Source organism: Anser brachyrhynchus, assembly GCF_964034855.1.
Source record: "Anser brachyrhynchus genome assembly, chromosome: Z".
Lineage (NCBI taxonomy): Eukaryota > Metazoa > Chordata > Aves > Anseriformes > Anatidae > Anser > Anser brachyrhynchus.
The window spans coordinates 3,744,210-3,770,002 of NC_137697.1; the positions used below are offsets into that span (position 1 = coordinate 3,744,210).

At 43.6% G+C, this 25,793-nt stretch overlaps 1 protein-coding gene across 20 annotated transcripts in view; it reads left to right on the forward strand.

Annotated features, from left to right (window-relative positions):
• The window catches only part of CELF4 (CUGBP Elav-like family member 4), a 697,696-nt gene that overhangs the window by 580,056 nt on the left and 91,847 nt on the right, over positions 1 to 25,793 (forward strand). For 12 of the 20 annotated variants that reach the window (XR_013943234.1, XR_013943235.1, XM_080573161.1 and 9 more), the window contains exons 4-5: positions 13,472 to 13,600; positions 18,460 to 18,539. Coding sequence is in view for 18 of the 20 variants with exons in the window: in XM_080573161.1 (XP_080429287.1) it covers positions 13,472 to 13,600; positions 18,460 to 18,539 (209 nt within the window). In the remaining 2 variants the exon portion in view is untranslated. The remainder of the gene's footprint in view (positions 1 to 13,471; positions 13,601 to 18,459; positions 18,540 to 25,793) is intronic. The other 8 variants (XM_080573162.1, XM_080573158.1, XM_080573159.1 and 5 more) reach the window with 1 other exon arrangement.

Sequence of the window (25,793 nt, forward strand, 5' to 3'; positions counted from 1 at the left end):
TTGGTAAAGGAAAACTCCTCTGTGGCCACAGGTGTGCTGTTTTTATCCCACATTTTGTCATGTATTTCCATTTCTGCAGTGGTGTTTCAGGCGACACTATTTAGTCACAGTTTTTCCTGCATTCCCTCACTGCTCACGGGCAATCACCAACTGTAGGAAATTTAAGAAGAGCACGTGCTGAATTTTGCACCCGGGATGGTGCAACCCTGGCTATACGTATAGACTGGGGGATGAGAGGCCGCACAGAATCCCCGCAGAAAGTGGGGATCTGGGGGTTCTGGTTCATGGCAAGCTGAATATGAGCCAGCAGTGTGTCCTGGCAGCCAAAAGGGCCAGCTGTACCCTGGGGTGCATCAGGCACAGCAGGTTGAGGGAAGGGATTGACCCACTCTGTTCTGTGCTCATGCAGCTTACCTCAAGCATTGCATGCAGTTTTGGGCACCACAGTGTAAAAAGGGCATAAAACTGTTAGAGAGTGTCCAAAGGAGGCCTATGAACATGGTGAAGGGTCTGGAGGGGAAGATATGTGAGCAGCACTTAAGGTCCCTTGGTTTGTTCAGCCCAGAGCAGAACAGGCTGAAAGGAGGCCTCATGGCCTGCAGCTCCCTCACGAGGGGAGCAGAGGGGCAGGCGCTGAGCTCTGCTCTCTGGGGACAGCGACAGGACCCGAGGGAACGGCATGGAGCTGGGACAGGGGAGGGTCAGGCTGGGGGTTAGGGAAAGTTCTTCTCCAAGATATTGGCTGGGCACTGGGACAGACTCCACAGGGAAGTGGTTACAGCACCAAGCCTGCCCAGAGTTCAAGGAGTGATTGAACAATGCTCTCAGACCCATGGTCTGATGTTTGGCTGGTCCTGTGTGGAGCCAGGAGTTGGACTCGATGATCCTTCTGGGTCTCTTCCAACTCAGGATATTCTGTGATTCTATGCTCTGAGCTGCTGTTTTAAACACTGGAGTCAGGCTTGCAGGAAAGTCTTCCTCTTCCACTCAGAGGAAGGAAAAGTTTTGGTGAAAGGAGGCTAAGAAATGAGGCAGAATCAGGGAAATAAGTAACAGGAAATATATAGATTCCCAAACCCTAGCACACGAAAGGTGTGACCAGCATCATTCAGGCTCTGCTGTCCTCCTGCTCCATCGTCACCAGACCTCCCCTGGCACCGCTGTAATATGCCATTCTGCAACAGGGAGACTTTGGGAGGTGTGATACCAACAGCAGGGGGGAAGGGGACACACCGAAAAGCATTTCAGAAAATTGAGGGTCCAATCCAAAGCCTGCAAGGCTCCATGGCACTCCTTTTCATTAACTTCAATAAGCTTCAGCTTTAACCTTGGATCCCCGATGTTTATTTCAAGCACTGGTGTAGCATCGCTTGGAATATAATGTTCTTTCGCATACACACCTTGGGGTAATGTTCTAAATGAGTATGTGGATAAGTTAGGCCAGATCCTGCCAGGCAGCGTCCTGAAGCAGACCCATTCATTTCTTGGGTCATTTGTTGAGCTGGCCAAAGCATTTCAAAGGAACGGTTATCTAGCCGAATGTGAAGTTTTGTAAAAGGCAAAGCGTTCCCCTGGAACGGGTCCGTTTCAATGAGATTTTTGCCAGGGGACATTTTTTTTGAAATTAATGCATCGAGTTCTCATTTCAGGAGGCACAAACCTGTCATTTTAAAAGAATCTTTTTGATTAATTTTGTTTCAAGTCTGTATTGTATTAAACCACTAAGAACATAAGAGTTTCCGTTTGGGGTTAGACCAAAGGTTTTTCTACTCTGGCATCCTCTGCTCCAGCAGTGCCCATTAGAAAGAGTAAGAACAGGGCTTTTATAAAGAGTGACCCTTCCCTTAATATCCTTCAGCTTCCAGCAGTCACGGATTTAGTGATTAAGATAGATTTTGCATCTGGATCTTCATGTTTAGTAGCAGCGAGTGGATGTTTCTTGTTCCTTTGGATCTAATTTATGACTTTTGCCTTCAACAACATCCCATGGCAGAAACTCTTTCCTTTATTCATATAGTGTGTGAAAATGTACTTTCTTTTGTCTGGCTGAAAACCACAGCCATTCTGCTTTATATATTTTATGTTTTGAGGTTATTAAGACAAAGCCTTTGTATTCCTCTGAGACAAAACCCTGTAACATTTCACAACTGAAGAATTTCCATTTCACAAGAACTTTGGCCTCTCCAATTCAAAGTGGAAGCACATTTTTTGAGACATAAGTATTTCCCATAGAAAGAAAATTCCATTTTTCATCCAGTTTCAGTCATTTCATTATATCAGTGTAATCGAGGGTGACGGCAAAAAAAATAATAAAAACAAACAAAGAAACAAAACCCACTTCAGCATCTTGGAAGAGCTGGAGAGAATGAATGAAAGTTTCACAGCAACAGCTTCTTCCTCCCAGCTGGGCTAGGAAGGTCACAGGGACATTAGGGGGATCAGTCAACCCCACCTGATCATACTGGCATTGTGTCATGCCCCGACTCTATAGTTTAAATGCCTGTAAGGCAGATGGTACTCGTTATAGGGAAGGAGTTCGATTCTCCCCTTCATTTTTATCTACAAAATCCCCAGAGTGGGACTTCCACCTAGATAAAGCAGGACAAGCTTAAGGAAAGATACACGAGATATTTTTAGGTGGTGTGGGTTTGTCTTTTGGGGATAAAACATCACTTTTAAGGCCTCCTTGCAGTCTGTGGGATGTCTGAAGGGTTCAATGGGTGGATCACATTTAAGTTCAGGTCTTGCACCCAACATGCACCCCATGCCCAGCTCTGCTGCTCACATCCATAGGTAAATCCTGACAGTTTTTCAGCTCTTGCTCACTAAAGCAGGGTGAAATTAAATTTCTATTTCAAACCTTCCTATTTTTCTGCTTATAGTCGCAGGCAGGACTGTCTCTTTCCATGCTTACGTACACAGCCTGGCACACTCCACTCTGATTTTAGCTGTGGATTCCAGATACAAGAGTCAAACAAATAATACACAAAACTTCCGTGTGAAATACGGTTTCATAACTGAAGTGAGCATTAGGCCTGGAGCTGAATGATGTAGGAGAGGTGTTATTGAGACCTATGAGACATGCTGCTTGGATTCCTTTATTATTATTGTATTCTTTTGCCTCTCCTTCTTCATTTTCTTTGTTTGTAGACGAAGGGATGGAGAGGAAGGAAGCCAGCAAGTTTATAAAAGCAAGAGAGAAAGGAGTTGAGGCATTTTTGTGGAGATCTTTAATGACATTCTGTATAATTTGAAAGTGGGGAGGGAACGGGGGAGAGAAAAAGGGAATTAGCAAAAAAACTGGCAAAAGAAAAGTGGAATGTGGAGAGAAGCGTGTGGATGAATTTTAATGCAATCAGAAAGCTGTAATAATGGTAATAAAGGAATATATTCAGACGTCAAGAGAGGGAGAAGGGAACAGGACCCGCGACGCCAGAATTTAAATTAGACATAGGCGTATAATTCTCTTTTCTCCCCCCCTCTTCCCCCCCCCCCCACCTTTCTTCAAATGAAGGAAATGGAATTTTTAAGCACAGCGAAAGAGGGATTAACAATTGGCAGGTTTTCAGCCCTTTGTCTTTTGGCGAATCCCATTTAATCACCGTCTTTAATATTAAGGAGGCTGTGGCCGTGCAGGGCTGTCTCAGGCTTGGGGGAAAAGGGATGATATACAGAGGAAAAGAGAGATAACACTTAGGTTCAGGCAATTGTGAGGAAGTGTTTCAATTACCTCCACTGAAGTCTTTAAAAACTGAAGTTTAATTTGATCTGAAATGTCGTCACAGCTCCTGCAAGAGAAAATATGTCCTTCCCACCCCCCTTTCTCCCATGTCTTTGCTGTTCCAACAACCCTCAGTGCTCAAGGCTTGAGTGTTATCATGGATTAATGTCGTGGCCTTCTGGGCTTCTGGAAAAGGTTTCAAAGCCCCGACAGGTCACCAGTGGGATGAGTTTAGGAACAGAAACTTATTTTCCTGACATACCAGCCTTGACACCACTGACCCTGCGGAGTTTGTCAAGAAGCTTCTAAGCTTTGGTCTGAATGAGTGTGAAAACCAAACAGCCCTTCAGGCTCAGCCTCAGCCCAGTGTTGCCACAGAGTGAGAAGGGGACCTTACACATAGGAATTAAGATGCGTTAAATTCCCCAGAACCAAAGGCTGCAAGAGTTGTATTCAAATCTGACCTGTCTCTAAAAGATGAGTGTAAAAGCATGGTGTAATTCAACGTTTGTTTGAGGTGTCATTTGATAGTACAAGACAGTCTTCTCCTTCACCTCCTTCTTCAGGAAATCCATCAAGCTGGGTGAGGAAGGCATCTGTAGATCTGCAGGAGCTGGAAGCCCAGACAGTCATAGAAAATCCTGCAAAGCTTAGGTACAGCACAGGTGCATACCTCCATGCTTCCACGATGGGTCTCCTTAGGTGCTTTTCTGCCATGAATATCCCCGTGCACCATCTCATGGCCAGGGCTATTCCCAGGAAACTGCAACTGTAAGCACGGGATACTAATATTTAGGGAAAGATGTGTGGTTTTTTGTTTGATTGTTTTGTTTCTTTCCAATTACTGGAAAGCTGATACGAATTCAGTTATTCTTCCTACTGTGAAGGGAAGGAGAAGAGAAACTGGGTTCTTGGGCTATACATCAAATTTAAAAAGACGAAATTTTGAATCCTGAGTCTTCTCCCAAAAAAAAAACACTGCCTCATGAATCATTCTCAGAAATATTCCAGTTGAGGGTTTCAGATAATGAATAAACTTGTAAGAATTATGATCTGCCAGGCACAAATCAGGCAGAGTCCTTGTGCTTTGCATGACACCAGCTCTAAGACTGCACTCACCACCAGATTTCCTAAGTAAAGGCTACTAATAAAGTGAGTTGTTGTGAGTTGTTTTCCCAGCTCCATATCAAACACCATAAAACCTGTCATTTAAGATCTGCACAGGGAGTAGCATCTCTTGGCAATGGACAGTTGTGACGGCACTGTTCAGCCAGCCAGAACTGCTGATATTTGTCTTGGGGTTATAATATTCTCAGCTGTGCAAGGAGATTCTGCTGTTAGAAGAATCTCTTGGGCTGTCTCTTCATGGCAGGGTTTGCTTGGCCTGTTGCCCTGGTTTTGTTCGTATCTATCTATCCCGTATCTACACAGAGGAAGCCTAAGTGTGCTTTCCTCTGAGCTACGAGCCTGTAGGTGTACACTTGGATGTCACTTCTCTGCAGGTAGGCAGTGGGTACTGCAACAGGAGCCAGGCCACCGAAGTCTAGAGAGTGATCATCCTCCTGGTCTGAACTTACTTCTCCATCTCCTTCCATTTTTTGTCCCAGCTCCATTCTGCACATCACTGCTCTCCCAAACAATTTCTGGATGTGGTTCAGCAGCTGGTGAGGACCAACAAGCTCTTCCAGTACCTGTCATAAAGGTCTCCCCGCTTGGGAGGATAGGCCAGCAGTACGGTTGAGGGCCTTCAATATAAAGAATAGGCACCGACACATTTAATTTAACAACATAATCTTAGATTTCGGGTTCACCTATTGGCAACAAGTTAAATTTCTTTCCAACTACTCATGAGGCCAACAGCAGTCACCATCTGTGTTCTCTTGGACACATGCACCTAAATTACTGTGACAATGTTTTCATGGATCATACCACTGAAGGGCTTAAAAATCTCCCCCCAGAAGACCCCTCCAAGATGCATGGTCATTGTCCTTTGCAGAAGCAGGGCTTTCCATTCAAAACTAAGCCTTGCCTTGATTTACCCTCACCATGGAGCTGGGGGAAGCTTCAGCCACCTAAATCTGAGAGAGAACACCAGCGGGTTCAGCCAGAGATCTGACCACCAGCTGGCTAGATGCCATTCAGTGTTATTGCCAGAACTGATTGCACTTGTGGCTATTGGCAAACACTGAAGAACCTCAGCAACACCCAGTTATGCCTGGTGGAAACACCCATTTATTCTTTTTACAGATGGGGAAACTGAGGCTGCCTTTTTCCCTGGGTGATTATTATATACCACTTTTCCACTGAGGCCCTTGTCCTTGGCAGAGATGTATTGTAAGTCTTTTGTAACAGTAACTACATGGTCTTCCGTCCTGCTAGTGCCAGGAATAACAAATCACATTAAGGGAAAAGTGATTTTGCTTTCCATAATATCCATATCACAGCTTGAGATGGGACCCAGGAGTCCCAAATACCAGTTGAAAATGTGCAGACGGAAACTTTGGCGAAGCTCTTGCATATCCTCTTGGGTCCACTCTTCCATAACTGAATCAGGAGTGATTTCCACTCTCTCCCAAAACAAGATGCAGGGCCTGTCAGTGGAAACCAGTTAGCAGCATGCTCAACATAAACAAAAGGAAGGGGTTTGTTTGTAACACAATGCATGATTAAGCTGCAGAACACCTTGCTGCGGGATGCGCCGGATGCTCGTAGTCTGCATGGGTTCAAATCCCAGTGAATAGTTACATCGAAGAGAGACACTTTGAGAGCTGTTGTATACAAAAATACCACTTTAGACTCTGGAAGCCCCTAAACTGCAGAGCACTGAAGCCTGGAGAATATCTGGGGAGATTAACAAAATTGCTTACCTTGTTCTCTTGCTCTTTCCTAGACATCTGCAGTTAGCCATGGTCAGAGGCAACGCTCTGAGTCAGACACACCATCTCTTGTACAGCTGTTCTTCCACTTTGTGTGCAGGATCCACATCCAAGTCAAGGCCCAGAGTGCAGCTAAGCAATTAAACAAGAGAAATCCTTCAAACTAAGTTTTTCAGATGTAACAGTGGAGAGTAACACACCTGTGGGATGAAGCTTCCTTCTTTGTGCAAGAGAATTATACTCCCACACCTGGGCTTATACTCATTTGCGCTTGTCCCCATCACACAGCTGTTCAGATTAGCTGTTATTCTCTCTAGCCCGGGTGTCTCAAAGCCTCTGTCTCCAGCAGTCAGAGACCAGCAGCTGTGCAATCATATCTGCTAACGTATGGGATATAAAGAATCTGTTAAGTAAAACCAAACCAGGGAGGGAGGAGGGGAAGAGATCAGCACAAAGAAATCACTCCTGCTAAGATGTGATTAGGGATGCCCCACAACACCCAGCTGCGAGGAACAGGTGAACTCAGCAAACATTTTAAAGCCTGCAGCAGAATTAGCCCCTTGTGGGTGTTGTTGGATGTAGAGAGGGGGAGTGAGAAGGGGGGAAATAGGCGCCCATGCGGGTGGAAGGAGGATTTGGTTGCTATTGTTCAGAGTTAGGTAGCGGTAGGTTTTTATTGTTCCCAGTGTGGGTTGGGTTTTTGGTTGTTGTTGTTGTTGTTTTTTCCCCCATCCTAATTTTTGAAACACCTCCATTTTACAAGGTTCATGTATTTTCCAGCAAGGTACCACGGAGAAGATAATTAGCTAATTTACAATTAGCTACAACAGAATTCGTAATCGCTTCCCCTGTGGAAAGGGCTGTAATCATCATCACGGAGCTGTAGGACTGCTGTGAAAATGGCAGTAGGAGTGTGCAGCCCAGGCCCCAGGAAATGCCCTGCTTTCAGCCTATTGATCTGCCTGATTAGCACAGGGTGAGGGGAGCGGCGGGGCACTCCGGCTGTTTGAGCCTGCAGCTTGGAGTTCACAGCTGGACCTCAACCCAAACTTTGATAACATTCAGGGGCTCGCAGCTCACCCCTCTGCTCTGTAGCTCCTTCTCTGGATACCACGATTGTCTGAAATACCCCGTGTTTATAGCTCCTCTGTGGATTTGGCACATCCCTGACCCCAGTGTATGTCTGTCTGGTCCATCTCCCTCCCTAGTGCACACCCTTAGTGCCATTGTCTCTCCCATTTCTACCGACGGACCGATCAGGAAATCAGGCAAGGAAGATCCACTCTGCCTCTTGCTTCCTCTGTGGTCGATGTGCCCCTCAGTCCCGTGTACTGGCATTTTCTTCTTACCCACACCTGCATGGCAAACGTCTCCGGGCTGCTCCTTTGCTCATTCATGGTGCCAAGGAGATGAGCCTAAAGGCCTTCCCAGTGCCAGGGCCAAGGCTCTGCAGCTGGTCCCTCACTGTATGTGCAAGCAGTGTTTGGGGAGGAGGGAAACGGCAGCAGGGACAAATAATTATTAGCTATACAAATAATGGAATTAATTAGCATCTGCTTTCTGAAATGAAGCCATACAGCAACCTGGTCCTGATGCTTAGAAAGCCAAAGGCATTGAGTAATGTTAGAGAACTGCTCTGGTGAATACCATGCTCCAACAGAAGACGAGTGTTCCCATACAGAAATACACAAATGTGAGGTTTGCCCTTGCATGGAGAAGCACATGCACCATCCATCTGTGATGCCCTAGCAATGAACTCACAATAAAACAGGGATGCTCGTAGGTTTTAGAATGAGAGGTTTGATGGTTGGAAGGGACCGTAGTGATCTTCTGGTTTGCCCTCCTTATTAGCCTGGGCCACGAAGGTGGTGGATCTGTCCCTCTTTATTTCCAAGGCCTTGGATGTGATGTTCTAGATGGTAAAGCCGGCTTATGTTTTCCTGATACAGGGATTCAACCTCTTTGTTTCGCATGAGGAATACGAGAACACAAGTGTATTTATATACTCTTATCTAAATGTACCCCCACGCGCACACATACATTAGCGAGAGCTATCTGGATAAACACAAACCTGTGTCATGTCTCTCTGAGAGTGACCCTAATTTTCCACCAGTCCCTCCACAATTGCTGTGATTCTTGTTCTTGTCCTTTTGCTCCGCAGAGGGTCAAACATCCTGCATCTCATTGTCCCTTCTGTCTCTTTAATTAGTGCCCGTCCTCCCCCTTCTCCCCCTCGCTCTCGTGTCCCCCCTTCCCATCTCCTCTCGGCACTTGGTTTGCAGTGCTCTATTATTTCACCTTTCACGCGTGCCGTCTCCTTCGCCTGGGCCTGTCTGACACCTCTGCCTTACGCTTATCATAAAAACATAACATTTAAATACAAATAGAACAGGGAATAATTTAACCCCTATTTGCACTGGAGAAGGTGCCAGGGCTTTGTATAAACACAGCTGGGGAGATTTATAGAGAGTGTATATTTATCTGACAAGTTACATTTCTTCACCACTGTACCTTGCAGCCAGTTTGTCCTGATTTGAGCAAGCCTCTGGGGCTGGCAGAGTGGCCAGGAAAAGGCATAGTCTAGTTTTGGGGGAATATTGGAAATGTCACCAAGGGGACACCTCTGAAATCTTGTAACTGCTGAAGCCTTTCTCTCCCTTTCCTCCCTGGGAGGAACATGGGGTGCTGGATCCTCTGGTCACTGTGGTTTGTTTATGGCAAAAAGGGGCAGACTTGAGATGAATTTAGTTTCCAACATTATGGGGGTGCCTCAGGTCATTCATGGTGTGGGTCTCTTTCGCTCTTCTGGGCAAGACAGCACAGAGAAATAACCATCCATGGTTATTTCCCTCGGCCAAGTAAGCATGATGGACTCAGGTTGTTGGGAAAGACTGATAATGGGGTTAACACCAATGGAAGAAAACAAATATGCAGGGAGAAGAGGCTTACATGAACACCCCACTGAGCCCCCAGACTGCTGCTGGAAAGGGCTGCCCCTAGAGAGAGGCTAGCTAGGTTTCTTCCATGACACTTTTTGTCTGAGACCTGGCAGAGCAGCACTCAGGGGCACTCAGGGTGTGAGAGGCTCACACGAGCACATTAAGGGGATAAACTCATTAGCCAAGATTGGGAACGTGATGAATTGGCCCAGCTGCTGGCCTCCTCCTTCTCTTTTCCCACCCTGGCCGTGCAAGGGATGCTGTTAAAATGCGCTGCCGAGCGCCCTGGCAGGGCTGGGATGTGAAAGGTAAACGCAGCATTTTGTTAGAAGAACCTCTCCCAGAAAAAAAAACGTGTTAAACTGACTCATTTTTTATCAGTCAAGTGTGTGATCGTGTAGATTTCTGCGGTGGCAGATGTGACAAATGATTCCCCTGATGGCCCAAGGCACGTTTTTTCGGGAGGGAGAGAGGGCGCAGATCTGGAGATGGGGCTGGAGGTGGTGTCCAGGGGGTGCTGGACACTTCGGGGGACCCCTTTGGGCCACCTGCCCTGCAGCAGCTGGGCCAGCAGCCGCTGGGGAAGGTGGTCCTTGCCCTTGTCAGAGCCTGTTCCTGGTGGTCTGATGGCCACCTTGTGGGCAGCTTACAAAGCACCGCTTCTCCTGACAGCCAGCTCCAGGGACTGGCGTCACCCCTCCCAGTGTCCTGCAGATATACAGAAAAGGGGAGTAAAATAAAATAAAATAAAATAAAATATAAAATTAAGCGTTTCCTAACATACCTGGTTTAAGCTTTGCATAAACTAAACCAGACAAGGCAGTTTCAGGCCAGTTCCACACTAGAGAGTTTTGCTGACAGAGGAGGGATGTGATTTTTTTTTAATGATACATATATATTAGCAAAAAGTCTGGTGAAAATAAAGTTGCAGAGCTATAGGAGTGCTTTTGCTGATGCAGCTTATTTCAAACAGGGGAAACTGTATAGCGTACAATATAATAGACACTTCCTCTGTGTGGGAAGTATTTACTAGACACAAACTCCCTCGGCAAAGCCCTTTGCCAGTGGTGTTCCCAGCTCACTCACACCCCTCTGCTCCCATTTTCCAGGACAGCTGTTCTCGCTTCACAGGTGGGTTTTCTTCAGGCATCTGGACAACCCTTGGAGTTTGGACTCAGCTCTTTCTCCAAGGCTTTGTCTTTCCCTAGCCTAAAAGATACCACACAGCACACATTCAGCTTCAGTTGACACTTTATACCTCACCTCTTGAGAGTCTCTTTTGCACATCAGCTTAGCCATCAAGTAAAGTGATTTCTGCTGGGACCTACAAAGTGTTCCCTGAAAATGGTAGTTAGGTCATGCAGAAGAGATGTTTCTAAAGCTGAATTCCCACCTGTCTCCCCATCATTTGGTTACTTGACTGAGAAATGTCATTGGTCCATCATAGGCCAAGGAAAGCCAAGGAGGTCCTTCAGGCCCTCAGGGATGTGATCTGTAGGGAGCATTTTGACTATTTAATTCATTCTTTGCTTTTACTGGATTGAAATTACTCAAATCGTTTCTAAAAATACTGGGCAAAGCACTGACAAGTACATTCTGGGGAAAAACATCTTGTGATTATACAGGTTCCCCTGATGTAGTTCCTTGGGGTTCACAGCCCATTCACTGAGCCTAATCACCAATGCCATTTTTACCTCCTGGATGAAGCCAGGAACGAAAAACATCCTGAAAACGAACCTTTACAATATCCAAAGCAGCTTAGCTTGAGGTGGGGACAACATACACAGGGCTAGTCAGGGCTTTGTGCATCATTAAAGCCTCAACTTTTTGTTGCCAGCAAAGACCTTTGCCAGCAAATACAGGGCCTGGAGCATCTCCCCTATGAGGAGAGGCTGAGAGACCTGGGTCTGTTCAGCCTGGAGAAAAGATGACTGAGAGGGGATCTCATCAATGTGTATAAATACCTGAGGTGTAGGAGACAGAGGGATTTGGCCAACCTCTTGTCAGTGGTTTGTGGGGACAGGACAAGGGGTAATGGCCATAAGACGGAGCACAGGAAGTTCCGCACCAACATGAGAAATAACTTCTTCACGGTGAGGGTGACGGAGCACTGGCACAGGCTGCCCAGGGAGGTTGTGGAGTCTTCTTCTCTGGAGATATTCAAGGCCCGTCTGGATGCCTACCTGGGCAGCCTGCTCTAAGGAACCTGCTTTGGCAGGGGGGTTGGACCCGATGATCTTTCGAGGTCCCTTCCAACCCCTTCAATTCTGTGATTCCGTGACCTCAGAGAATCTCTTTGCCTAATCAATGCCCACATAAAGTAGGCATATTTCTTGCTTTTAACATGTCTATCAGAAGGTTATTCTTGGTTTTTCTCTCCTATCAGAAAAGCACACATACCCTCCTCAACCTATTTTTCCTGCCATTTCAGCAGCCTAACTGAAAGCAACATAACTCTTTGTTTTCTGTGGTCAGTGCACTCTTGGTTCACGTGGATAACTCCAATGCAGGACTGAAAGCTCCTAATATCCTCAGTAGATATCAACTGCATGAAAAATTATCCTCATACAAGGCTATAGAGTAATTCGCCAATTTGCAGGTGCACCTTGGAGAGGGGAATTTTGATCAAACACTGGTTGAAGCAGAACGGATTGTCTACACCACTGATTTCTCAGTGAACAAAAGTGACATAAATCACCCAATTAGTCAGCCAGAAAAGATTTGTTGCAAACCAATGTTTTGTTCAGCTTTAGGTTAATATGTGCATTAAAAATAAATAAATAAAAATTCAAAGTATTTATTTATTTATTTACATTTATTTATTCAAATTGGTTACATCTGCTCTGTAAACTGCTCTGAAAAAAAAAACCTTGGTTCACCCATTTACATAGTGTTTAATGAATGATAAATAAGACATTTATGAATCATGTGCAAATGGCCTGTTTACATACAAGATGTAAACTATGTAAATTTCTCTCTTTTTTTTTTTTCATTCATGGAGTAGTGGTAGTAGTCTCTAAATATAAACCTGATTTATAGGCATCCTTCAGAGCCTCCTGAGACCTTTTTACCAACTCAGTAGCCATTGGTTTGGTCTGTTTTCACAAACATTTTCTCAAGGTGTTTTGTTCTGGACTGAAGCTCTCCATACTTGGTATAAGTCCAAGTATAAATAGTCTTCTTCATTCAAAATAAAGTTATCTGTCAGCAGACCACATCCTGCTTTGACATGAAACAGCATCTTCTTGAGCAACCTCAGATATTAGCATTCACATAAGTTAACTTTATGTTTCAAGAAACAATATATGTTTCAAAAACTTTGGGTTTATTTCAAATTAACTTTATATATACACATATATATAAATGCGTCCAAACTTGTAGGTATGTGTCTGTGAGTGGGTATGAACAACAAATCTCAATTTACTGGCTGTGGCTTCAGCTATATCCTTATTCAAAACAGCTTATGTTAAACATTTTTTTCCTGCGACTTATTTAGTATTGCGAAGGCTATTAATTTATGTTGTTTTTCAGTTGGACTTTATTTATGTATGCTATCTTTATCCACATTTCACTTGGGTGGCAGTCTGAGCAATGTTGTCATTTCAGTTACTGCAAGCTGACTGCAAAAATTGATCAGAAAAAGCTGATTTGGAAGACTTCAATGCCTAGATTTTGAGAAGCAGTTAAAACATTTTAGATATTTCTGGGGTTTGGGAGTTTTTTTCCTTCTTCTTTGAAATTGTCAAATTATTTTCAAGTACTCACTGAAAGTCAGATGTTATTAAGGTGTTTTGAGCAAGGCACCTGAAATGACTAGCAGCTTCTGAAATATGTCACCTCAATGAAATCACTGTTTCTTCTGCATGTGATACTGAGCTATCTTGGCTTTTGCATCCCTCCCGAAATATGGTAAGCATCTCTTTATTTTGTTCCAGAAGACAGAAAACTCTTTGTGGGCATGCTCAATAAGCAGCAGTCAGAAGATGACGTGCGCAGGCTATTCGAGGCATTTGGCAACATCGAGGAGTGCACAATCCTTCGGGGACCCGATGGCAACAGCAAAGGTAAGACAATGGCTTATGGCACACCATGACTTTAGCTCCGAGCTAGACCCAGTCTTGGTGTATGTATTATTTCCTGGCACAACAAAGTCACTAAGTGGCTGCCAGGACAGCATCTCATACATTAGGAAGGGTCACATTTGCCAGGGGAGGCCATATCTTTGCTAGTTGTTGTCTGCTTGTGCATGAGAACAAAGAGCTGATTGCACCTAAAAACATCCCCCTCCACAACAAGCTGTGTCTGGCCACGTGCAAACTGTTGCCTGTTGCTGTTTGCTTACAGGACAGACCCTCCCCTCTGAATGCAAACCTTTACATTTTCTGAAGGTCTGCTCTCCCCACCAGCCCTAGGAAAGTTGGGAGTTTCTTCCCCCACTGAGCAGACTCATTCTTTCCTTAAACAAAACCGTAGTTTCTGTTTTACATCCTTACTCACCGGCTCCACCACGGCCTCTGCTTATTTCTCACCCACCAGCCCCAGGTCCTCCTCTTCTTTAGTTGGGTCTTGCACAGTTATGCAAGACCAACCAGTGACCATTATTTCAAGGATCCAGGATCCTATGTAAATTATTTCAAGGATAGAGGATACCTATGTAAATAGGAATTTGCTGCTTGAAATGTGTCAATGCTTAATTGCAAAACTAGTTGTCTTACCTCCTTCTGCCACTTTTTGGCATCCCTCATTACCTGGATAGCACAAGAAAACCTTTTCTAGAGTCCAGGTAGAAGAATGAGACTTCTCTGTTGAACATAAGGGCCGTTTTTTTTTTCCCCCGTCACTTTCTAGACAAAGTAACTTCAATTTGAATAGGAAGCCCTCTTCTCTTGACAGTATAATGTGTCCATTAAATATTGATCTGCATATAATACATCATAAACTGTGCTGGAATGTGCAGTACCAGGGAAGAGACCAGTCTTGCTGATGCAGTTCATATCTCACTGGATATTTTGACATGTGACAACATCAACCAGCATATTTTTGCAACAGGGAGGTGAAAAATCCAAATCACAGTGATACACCGAAGAAAGATACTGCTATTCTGTAAAATCACTGTTAGCCAAGAAAAATTTCACTCTGGCATTATAGGGCAGTATTTTGATGTACATCAGCGAAGCCCAGCCTTCCTGATAAAAATGGCTGAAAATAAACTGTGGGCAACTTCCTTTGATTTTACGGCTACTTTAGTTTCATAACACCCAAAGGTTTGATTCACCAAGAAGAATTTCAACCATCATAAATGGCAGGCAGTTCAACATTCCCTTCAGTGAACGAATCAGTAAGTTGGGGAAAAGCAAAAAAAAAAAAAAAAAAAAATTCTGTCTCCACCTGGAATTGTACAGAACAAAATCTATGACAAAGGAGCTAAATGGAGTAATAATAAAGGCAATAATGCCTGAGATCTGTAGGAAACAGATTCCAAAGGAGATCCAACCCCCAAACTTGTATTCATTCTTGCTCTCTCTCTTTTTTTTCTTAAACAATTTCATTATAAGTCTGAATCTGAGTGGCAGCTCCATATTGCTAACCAGTTTAATTATTAGTGCTAGCAGGCTGCAGTCTCAGGCTTGCATTTCACTGAGATGTTCAGGATCAATACTGAGCCTTGACGGAGTTAATATTACCAGCTTCCATTTGCAGGTGCTATTTACTGAGAATGTGAAGCTCCCAATTTCCACACACACAGATACATACACGCACACAAAGCATTCAGTCCTGCAGAAAACTTAAGGGTAGTGCCCTTATCTTAGGAGACAGTCAGGCGAGCCACAACTCCCACAAACTTACTCCCAGTCTGTAATGTTTTCCATCTGCTAGAAACCAACATGACACATACTGCTTGTGAGCTACTTATTTTGGGTAAAACCCATAAGGCATAAATTCCACCTAAATTGAGTTTTAGACAGATTAACTAAGTGCATAGACTTCAATCCTAGCAAACCCATTACATGAAGCCTCACCAGGCATCCCTGTGATGAGTGAGCTTCCAAGATACCTCAATGAAAGCAATGCTAGCAGGAGGTAGGTCCCAGCTTCCCAGTGAATAACACCACAGCTCAGTCATAGCCAGAAAGGCATCTGAGCCTTTCCTGAAGTGGATGTCCGGAGCCACGTCCTTCATGCAGGCTCCATCTCCTGCACGAGTCACCCAGGGTCAAACACAACAGTTACCGGAGCATGCAACTGGGTGGCAGGAGAGCTAGGACCAGAACATTTTTCTGCCTTAAGGGAAGTGCAGAGTCTGTTTATCCTGGAAGATATGAGAGAGGAATGAACCTGCCTGTATCTCTCTGGGTAAAGCTCACCCATGTGCATCCACAAGTGCAGGAGTACTCAGGTGAGGAAGCCACAGTGAGATGCGATCCAGTTTAGTAATCCAGCAGGACCCACAGGATTGCAGCTGCCTGGACAGCTTCTTGGTGTTGTTTTGTTTGTTTTTAATTCAGCAGTTGTCTACTTCAGTAACTCAGAAAGTAAAGATCTCCCACAACACCAGAAGTCCCTTAAGAGGAGTCTAACACCCTCTGCAGTCATAACCCTAGGCTCTGACTCTGCACTCTCCTCCGTTCTTGCAGGAGAGCTGACAAGACAGTCAGAGCAGCCCTTCCAGCTCTATAATCCTGAAATAAGGAAAGAAAAAAACATATGAGCACATGTATCTCTCTGTTCAGCACAGGTTATATACCTCTCTGTGTGTCAAAATCCCTTCAAACTCCAGAGCTGCTCCTGTCATAGGGACACCGTTGTTTTGAAGACTGGTATGACTCATGTCCTCGGCTCATGAGATCCTGGAGATCACCTCAATTCTGGTGACAAGGGGCAGAAAGAAGATTATGTACACATTTGGTGTTGTGTTCAGAAGCCATCCCACTGAACACACAAATAAAGGATCAAAATGTTAGGCTCTCTGCTACTGCCTTGCCACCATACATAGGTGAAAGCTGAGTTATCACTTTTATTTCTACCTGAAAACCTAACAGAAGCAATGGAGGGGTCTCATTAGCATCTCAGGTATTAAACAAGATAAACTCCTCCTGCTCCCTTCATTCCCATCTTTATCCAGCTCTGGTCATCCATCAGGTTCCTCAGCACAGGGGTAAATTTCACCTGAGGAGAGCGAAGCCCTCAACATGACAGCAATGCTGAAGCCAAAAATCCTGCTGTAAATACAATGGGTGACTGAAGCTGGAAAGCTTTTGTATATTTGCTAATCAGCATCTTCTTTTTAGAGGCATAAAGTACAAAAGAATCTCTGCAAATAATTAAACACCCTAATTCTGGATTATCTCTGATTAATGAAGAAGAAGGTGCAGTATCTCAGGAGCCCGGGAATGCTGGGCTGCGATTATGTCATAATTGATCCCTATTGTTTCCAGCTGAAGTTTATCTATCTCATTTTCTCATGATTGTCTCCTCTCAGTTCCTTATAAATTAGATACAACTATTAGCAACAATTGCTATGCTCTTCCTGAAACACAGTTTTAGCACAATGGTAAGGAGGAATACAAAGTGAGGGGCTCCTAACTGCAAGCTACTTTTGCATGTGAGTGTTTTTTTTAAAAGGGGCTACTATTGTTTTCTTTGATTCCACCTCTGCCAGCCTGTAGTGATGATTATAGGGAATTTTGCAGCTCATTCTTGTAGTTTGCAAGTGAGGTGTTTTAGCACTGCAGTTTCCACCATGCACTGTATGGATCTGTGAGGGTGTGCTGACCTTCTGAAGCTGGTACAAAGGGAATAAAGGACAGCTGTCCTATTGTTAGGGCTGGCATCCCTTGTGCAGTGATCTGCGCCCCTCCAGGGAAACAACTAGGGCTTTGCAAATTGATTAAAAGCTCAAAAGTCTTTAGTAGTAATAGAAGGGGATAGAAGCCAGAACTTCTCAGATCTCTTCCAATCTGTTCCAAAAACCGCCTTAGCATATGGAAATTACTCTTCTTCTCTCTGAGTCAGTTTGCTTGTAGCTAAGAGTGTTAGCAATACTTTCCCCCACTCTAGTGGTGCATGTGACCCTTTGAAGTGTTGATCATTTCTGCATCGTAGCACATATTCATAAATGCACCTCTGTGACCTAAAACCTTATGTAAGAATTCAGGCAGTGTGAAATTCCTCACGTGGTAGTGTAGGCCAGAGAAGCACTGCCTGCATGTCTCTGATGTCCACAGGAAAGCACCCATAGAGGCACTGGCTCTGCAAATTGTGGTATAATAGTCACTGTAAAAGACTGATTCAGATTTCACTGGTAGCAAGATGGCAGTCATCATATGTAGATCTGTCCCACCCTTACTTTTTTTTATATTAGAAGGTATTTGGTGCTTTGTCAGACCAAAGCTGTTTGGAGCCTGGACAAGCACTGAGAAGTCTGTGTAATGGAGCTGTACCAGGCAGTGAAACGAGACAAGTTCCTTGTGTGTTTGGAGCAGGCAGAATGCCTCTCTACAGCTGGTCTGTGGTTGCTTGTAACAAGCACATGCAGCTTTCTGTTGACTTTCACACAACTCCTCACTCTTTCCCATAACACCAGAAGGAGGAGCATTCAGCATTATGTCTAATACAAATAAAAGGAAAATCATCTTCACGCAATAAATTATAAAACTGCACAGCACTGGCATGGGAAGCGATGGAGGTCAGAAGTGGATTCAAAAAGTACTTGCCAAGTTTGGGTCCACCAGTGCCCACTGCAGGTAGCATAGGACTTTGTGATGCAGATGTGTTTAATGGCTGGGCTTCGGGAAGGAATAACTGGTTTGCTATGCTTTCTCCGCTAGTTTCTTTATTGCCAGTTCTGAGGACAGGACACTTAGCTAGATGGACTGTTGTTGGTACCCCTGCAGCCTTTCTAATGTTCTTTTTCCTCTTCTAGGGTGTGCATTTGTGAAATACTCTTCCCATGCGGAGGCCCAAGCAGCTATCAATGCCTTGCATGGCAGCCAGACAATGCCGGTGAGTAGCTCCGTAACATGGCACATGAAGATCGGTCCTGACTTTGCTGCTCTGTGGCCTGATGGAGGAGGAGGGGTTATTTATCTATGCTTTGCTACTCATCTTCTGGGAAGGATGGCTTAGGCATGTGGGACCTCGGGTGTGTTTAACTCATCAGAGGAAAGGCCAGGATGACACCGTCAGTTCATCACACCTGCACAGAACTCCAAGGGGTGATATGTTCCATCAACAGCAGTTTTGATGTGCTGAAAAAAAGACATGGTTCACAGAAGCCAAAAACATTGGGTCAAATTCACCACGAGCTTAAACATTTAAGTTTCAGAGGGATGAATCAAGCACAAACTTATGTCTAAAGGCTTTTGTTTTCCCTCTCCAAAGAGTCCTTTCTTCTATATGAAGGATAAAGAACTTTTTGCCAAAATTGAGCAGAAAGAAGCATGCTCACATGATAGCACTAGAAGACAGAGACACATTGCGCCGTGATGTGCACTCTCACTGCCTTTCTGCTGCTAAAGTGCCTGCCTGGGCATAAATGTGGTCCCTTACATCCAGGTTTTGAAAGACAGTCAGACACTACTGAATGTTCCAGGAAAATATTTGAGGTATCGTTCTGCTTGGACTAATACAACGTTTCCAAGCTGATAGTTCAGGGAAGTGGAAATTAAAATCAAAAAGTGTTTTCTATGCAAAATGATACTTGTACACCACCATGCAGACCTGGAGGAATGTAAGACGTTCCATTATCAGCACAGAAAGGCAATCTGGTCCAATATGTTTTGGTTTATTATAATAGTATTTTTTTATTACTAATTATTCACAGTAAATAAGGAAAGGCTAAGAAGCATGCTGAAGACTTGTAAGGGATACAGGGAATCTCAATATTCAATATTTAAGATTGTAAAACCTCCCTGTTAATAAGAACCTCTGGTCTCAATTCACAAGTTTATCCAAATAATTTTAAAATGGGCCTGGCGGATTGGTTCTAGGTCTGAGTAGGGGTGAAAGTGGAAAGTTTGTCACAGGAAGAGGTTTCTGGTAGTAGCAAATAATCAAGATCTTGTTTTTTAGAGCACAAGATCAGACAAGTCAGATTAGGAAATGGTAAGTGTTTACCAGTGAGGTTTTTAAAATGTGGGATCTCTGTTTTTTGAATTATTACAATCAAGACTGGGAGACTCTTCTCAGGAGATTCCTTCTAACAGAACCACTTGGTGGGCTTGATGACACAACATCACACAGTGAAATATTGTGGACATCTTTCCTGAGCAAGGCTGAAGGGGTATTTGAATGTCTTTAAAACTTTGACCCAAAGTGATAGTGTCTATAGACTGACACCAGGAATTGCAGTTCCACAGGGTGTGGTACTGCTAAAAGGTGTAATCAAGTCAGACTCAAAAAAGACCCAAAAAAAGTCAGACCCAAAAAGCTTAGAAACTTGGGTGACGTTGAGATGAAGACAGGGAAGAAAACAGACAACAGACAAGGAGTTTTGAAGATTTTATTTAGTTAGAGAATTTGTTCATTTTATTTATTTAGAGAGTTATTTATTTTATTTATGTAGAGAGTTTCAACACTCCTTATATAAGAAAAAATATTACTCTCTTTACCACTTTTGTTTCATCCTGCTGAAGCCAACTGAACTTAGGATTGCACAATAATGAAGAATTTGCCCATTTCATCAGTCAGATTTTTATTGGACCATTTTTATTGTTGACTTATTTGACTCAAATACCTGTTTTGTAAATGTTCTTGAATAACCAGATCTCTGGTTATCTGAGAAAGCATTGTACTTTCACCCTCACTAGATATATCCTAGATTCGAATGTCAATGGCTTGATAACTTTCCATGAATTGGCTGAACCTCAGCAGTGCTCCATATAAATACTGCTAGTTCACAGAAAATGCAAGGAGAAAATTATGAGCTTAGTCTTAGTTTTGAGCCAAATTATGTGGCAGTGCCTCATATCTCCCATGAGCTATGAGCAGTCGCACAGGCAGTTACCATGGCTCAGCAGACTAGTGAGGACCTGTCAAGTGACTTGCCACTTGATCAAGACATTAAGCACACACTGCTTTTCCCAGAGGGCCTCAAAATGCTTCGGACACTTTGAAAGAAATGGGCCAAATTCTGCAAGCGATCGCTGTTCCAATTCTCCTTTTCATGGTGCTTCAGGGTGCACTGCATCTTTCAGGGCTTGAATGTTCACAGAGAAATGCAGCCACCTCGTGGTGAGATGACGATGTAGCCCTCGTCCTTGGAAAGGAGGGGTGCGTTGCTGCCATCTTTCTTCAGCTCCCCCTCCCATTTCTTTCACCATTAGGACTGGCCTCGTTTGTCCAGCTGCGATGCCAACTCAAAGTTGTTCCTGTGGTTCAGCCAATTTAAATGTCTCTTGCCTTGTCCTCGTGTACTACCAACGGGGCATCCATCATCGTTCTTGTCAGGTCTCGAGCCATTCGTTCGTGCGGCAGACTCCTGTTTCTCCACAGCTGTCAGGATTATTGCTCTACTGTGACTTCCTGTTCACACAACATATGTTGCCTAATAGTTTCAAAAGGCAACTTTCTTTTATGAAAGTTTTTTTTTTATTAACCTTTCCTTGGACAGGTGCCTGACTGCCATCCGTCACAAGCCCACTTCTCCGTGTGAGGCTCTTTTTTCTCCAAAGGGCCTACCAAGCATGTCTACAACTTTCAAATTTTCACACAAAGCAACTGCTTTGAAAAATAAGTTCCCCAAAATCCCTCACTTCTGAGCAGGCCCGAAGTTCTTTCTGTATTTAAGAGCACACTCCAAGAGTGCTTTTTGGGGGCCTTTTAAAATTGTCAGCTTTAGGATAGAGTTTACTTGACCTTCATGTCTTCCTTTGTGAGAGATCATCATTTTCATGTACATTTGCACATAATTTTTTAACAGTGATTTTCCCATTACCTTTAGATTTGAGGGCATAAACAGGTCTCTTCCCTTGATTCTCTTTACTTCTTCATCCAAGCCTTGTCCCTAGCAGCCTTATCTACCAACATGAATTCAGCTACTATTTCTATAGTGACAGCTTGCAGATCTAACTTCTCTACTGCAGGACTGACTCCTGTCCAAACTAAAACCTTGGCCTGTCTTTCCAGCATCTCCTAGTGGACAGACGTCTAGCTGTCAGATCAAGCTCAATATGCATAAAGCAGAGCTCTTAAACTTTTCCTCCCAAACCCTGAATCCTATCTCCTCCGCCTCCATTCTCAATTACTGTGGACAACATTATCATCCTACCTGTCAGTCACGCTCCTACCTAAGCATCATCTTCAGCTTGGTTTTCTCTTTCTCTCCATGTCTTCACGTCCAGGCGACAGCCAAATGTTGAGGAGTCATTCTGCACAACACATCTAAGATATGGCCTTGTCTGTCCACCCATGCAGAATAAACTCTCCTCCGTGCTTCATCACTCATACCAAAATTGCAGCAGCCTTTATACTACCCATAAAGTACACAGGGTTAATATTATACTACTGTTACATCTCTTTGACTATCTCATCCACCTCTGAATTTCTTGTTCTTATGAATTAATTCCTGAAATTCCTGAAAGGGGTAAAACTACTGTCACCTACATTTTTTGCACAGAAGCAGATAAGGTAAGGAGGAATTAAGAATGTAATTCATTTTATTTAGCTTTAACAGCCTGAAAAATTGTAATCTATTACAAATGTTTTCCCACAAAGGATGGAGAGAGAGAGAGAGAGAGAGATATTTCTAGAGATTTGTACATTCTTCCCCTTACCTATCTGTGCAAGGATGAGATAAATCACCTTCTGGGCATGTCTGTCCCTTTAATAAATTATAATGGAAATTCCTTTCATTAATTATAAGGAAGATCTCCGCAATGGCATTAGACTGAATAACTGAGGTGGGACTTGTCTCACCTAACTGAAGACATCTAAAAGTTTAGGAACTGAGATCATGTTGTCTAAGTGCTTGTCATCTAAGTTTCTATTACAATCAATAGGGAGAAATAGATACCTCTGAAGGTATTATATTCTACAGAAATAGATCTTGAAACCTGTCAAATCAAAGCCCAAGTAGAGGTGTGCTTTTTAGCTAATTCTAGGTGTTGGATTCCCATGGTCTGTCAGTTACAAAATAGTGGTTAGTCACCTGAAGTGCAACTTAAAATGAAAAAGGACCCTTACTGCTTAAAAACAAAAGCAAAACCACTTGCTTCCTGCAGATGTCTTGGAGTCTACAATTGCCTTTGCTCCCTGGTGACACACCATTGCCACCCGAAGTCCTTCTGCTCCGCTTGCCACTGCCACAGTAATCTTACTGGAGATAAAGTTCTTCGGTAACTTTATCCCAGATTAGCCATCTACAAATCAGATGTCAATGCTCTTAATTTGGCCTCACTTCAGAGTGTGAGTCCTCCCAAATACCTCAGACATCTACCTTAAAATTACCCGACTCAGCTTTGGAGGTATTTGCCTCCCCATTGAGTGTGCCAAGAGCAAGCAGCTTAGAGTGTACACCTAACTTCATGCCTAATGCAAGGGGAGCTGAATCCCATTCTGGGTGTTTGCAGCCCAACTAAAGCAATGTGGGATTCAGGAAGCAGGCATCCCCTCGTCAGAGTCCTCTGGTACATGATCCATTGGGTGTATTTTGAACTTGCCTAACACTCCAACTGTCAACACTATGTTCATTCTATATCTCTTTTTATTCATTAGTCTTTTTAAACTGTCAAGACATCCAGAATGCTATAAGGTGGCTTCCCTCATTACGCAGACCAAGTAATCTTTTGTTTAGTTGTAAAAGTTTCTTCACCAGGTTGGTCAAACTGCAACATTTCTTCTGCATCCAGGAAATAGCATCCCAAGTCTATCTATGCCTGGCTGAAAATCTTCCATGAAAATTACTTTTCATATGGAATCTTTGGTTTTGTGAAAAGAAAGGAAAATGTGAGACTTGGATACATGCACTGAACAGATGTCTGCTTTACAGAGGAAGATTCAAATTACGTTGAACTTCAAAAAAAAAAAATGCAACCCCAAACTTTGCCAACTTGGGGACTTCCGTTTCCACATCTTCTGTGCAACTCTTATCTGCACTAATAGGAAAATGATTTCAGATGTCTTCTCAGCAGCCACCTGTATCAAATTGGTGATTTGATAGAGTTGGACTCCATGATCCTTCTGGGTCCCTTCCAACTCAGGATATTGTATAATTCTATGAAATCATGCAGTTTTTATTCAGTGTTATTAGGCTACAGACCAACTGGATCTCTAATTACTATATTTACTATTTTTTTTGTTAATCTACAAATACCAGTGACAGCACCATGAACAAGGTTGACTTTCACCCTCTGCCCACCATATTCCTTGGAAGTTCACCCATGGCACTGAAATTCCCAACCAACCATGATTAACAGTCAGATGAAGGGATTCTCTTCTTGCCCTATACAATGTTCAGTCTACCCTCTGATACTGTAAGAGATTGTGAAATGAAAAGTTTAAAAAAAAAAAAAAAGTCAATCTAGCTTAATGAATTACAAAGTGAGAGTGACTTAAATATGAGATTATCAAAAATTGCCCCAGGAAACAAGTGTCATTGTCATTATGTGCAGTGGGCTTCTTTCTGACTCACAGGAAATAGGGCACCATTTGCCATCCTGGGTTTGGATGCTCAGGTCTCCAATCAAAGAAACCAACCCTGGCTCATATTTATGACTCCTATTATTATTGCTCTGCGTTCCTACAGTGCAGTTAAGGCTTCGCAAAGCACTGTGAAGTTAACTTCAGACACAGCCCCATTACGGAAGCTGGCCGAGCAGCTGTTCTCACCCCCTGTCAACACAGCAGAGGAATATTTAGGTGGATTAGGGAGGGAAGAGAAAGCTGTGAGAGTCTGCAGAAGGAGTACTGAGCAGGTGGAGGAAGGAAGGAAAATAGGCCTTCATGGGCATGATGAAGTTGTAGCCCAGGCGTCTCACTTGCAGAGCGGCGGGGAAGCAGCTTTTATTATGCGTGCACGCTGGCACCAAAGTGCTGAGTCGGCAGAAACTCCCTGGGAGGAGCAGCATGGAGGCTCCGGTGAGTGGGGGGCCACAATGCCGTAGATCAGCAGAGGTATTTTTAACAATTATTTTTATATAAACAGCTCTGAACTTGAGGAGCTCCATGTAAATGGGAAGCAGTGGGGCTTGTAATTAGATTTGTGTACACTTTCATAAATTGCTGGGAAACATCAAAGCCGTGATAGAAGGCTGTGGTGCACTTTATTTCCTTCTTCTGTTCTTCTGTTAATTGAATGGTTGATGTGTGGATAGGAAGTGTTGGCTTCGCGGAGTACTATTTACAGACCCGCTGACAGCTGCACTGTGAAAATTAACAGGAACAGAGCAGCCTCTGTCACAGCTCTTCCCATGAGGGACTTGCTTCAAATTGGATCATTTCTTTCATAGGAGAAACTTTCCTCATCTCTCCTCCCTTCTTCTCAAACACACATACATCCAGCTGCACAATCCAATTCTCCCTCTGGGCTCATGGCAGCCTTTAGTGCTTGGAAGGAGGGTTTGTCATTTCCATGAAGTTGGGAGAGTTCAACTCCTTCACAACTTGTAGCATATTACACTTCCAACAAAACACATCTTCAGGAAATCAACCAAATTAGTCACTTAAGCAAATGTGGGAGCGGGGCGTGTGAAGCCACAGCTTCATGTTTGCGTATCTCACCTCAACAAGAGCAAACTCTTCACCCTTGTAGAGACTCTATTTGGTTTCCTCTGCGTAACAACTCTGTTGTGATTTTTACCAATGGCTACTATTAGAAATGTGGCTATCATCAGCCCTGCATGGAATTGCTCTGTACTGAGCACCATGCATACCTCTTACAGAATAGTTTCTATGTTCAGTAGCTTATCAACCAAGGCCAGGGCTGACGTGACTGAATTACATCAAAGTGATGGTCAAACTATAAAACTTCAGTGTCATCACTAATATTATCATCTACACTTAATGTCCCTCGCCACTCAGAGGGACATCTGTTGGTCTCAAGTAACTGATGATTTAGAATAGACACCAAAAATGGCTGCAAGTAGGTCATCTGAATGTTCCCTTAAGGGCCCAGACACTAGACAGAAGAGGGAAAAAAAAAAAAAAAGGAAGACAATGTCTGAGAATGAGCAAGTCTTACAATAAGTAGATTTAGTCAGTTTGTAGTCAGTCATAGCAATTCTTGTTCCTGATCCAGCAGAGAAGTAATTACTAGTGGAT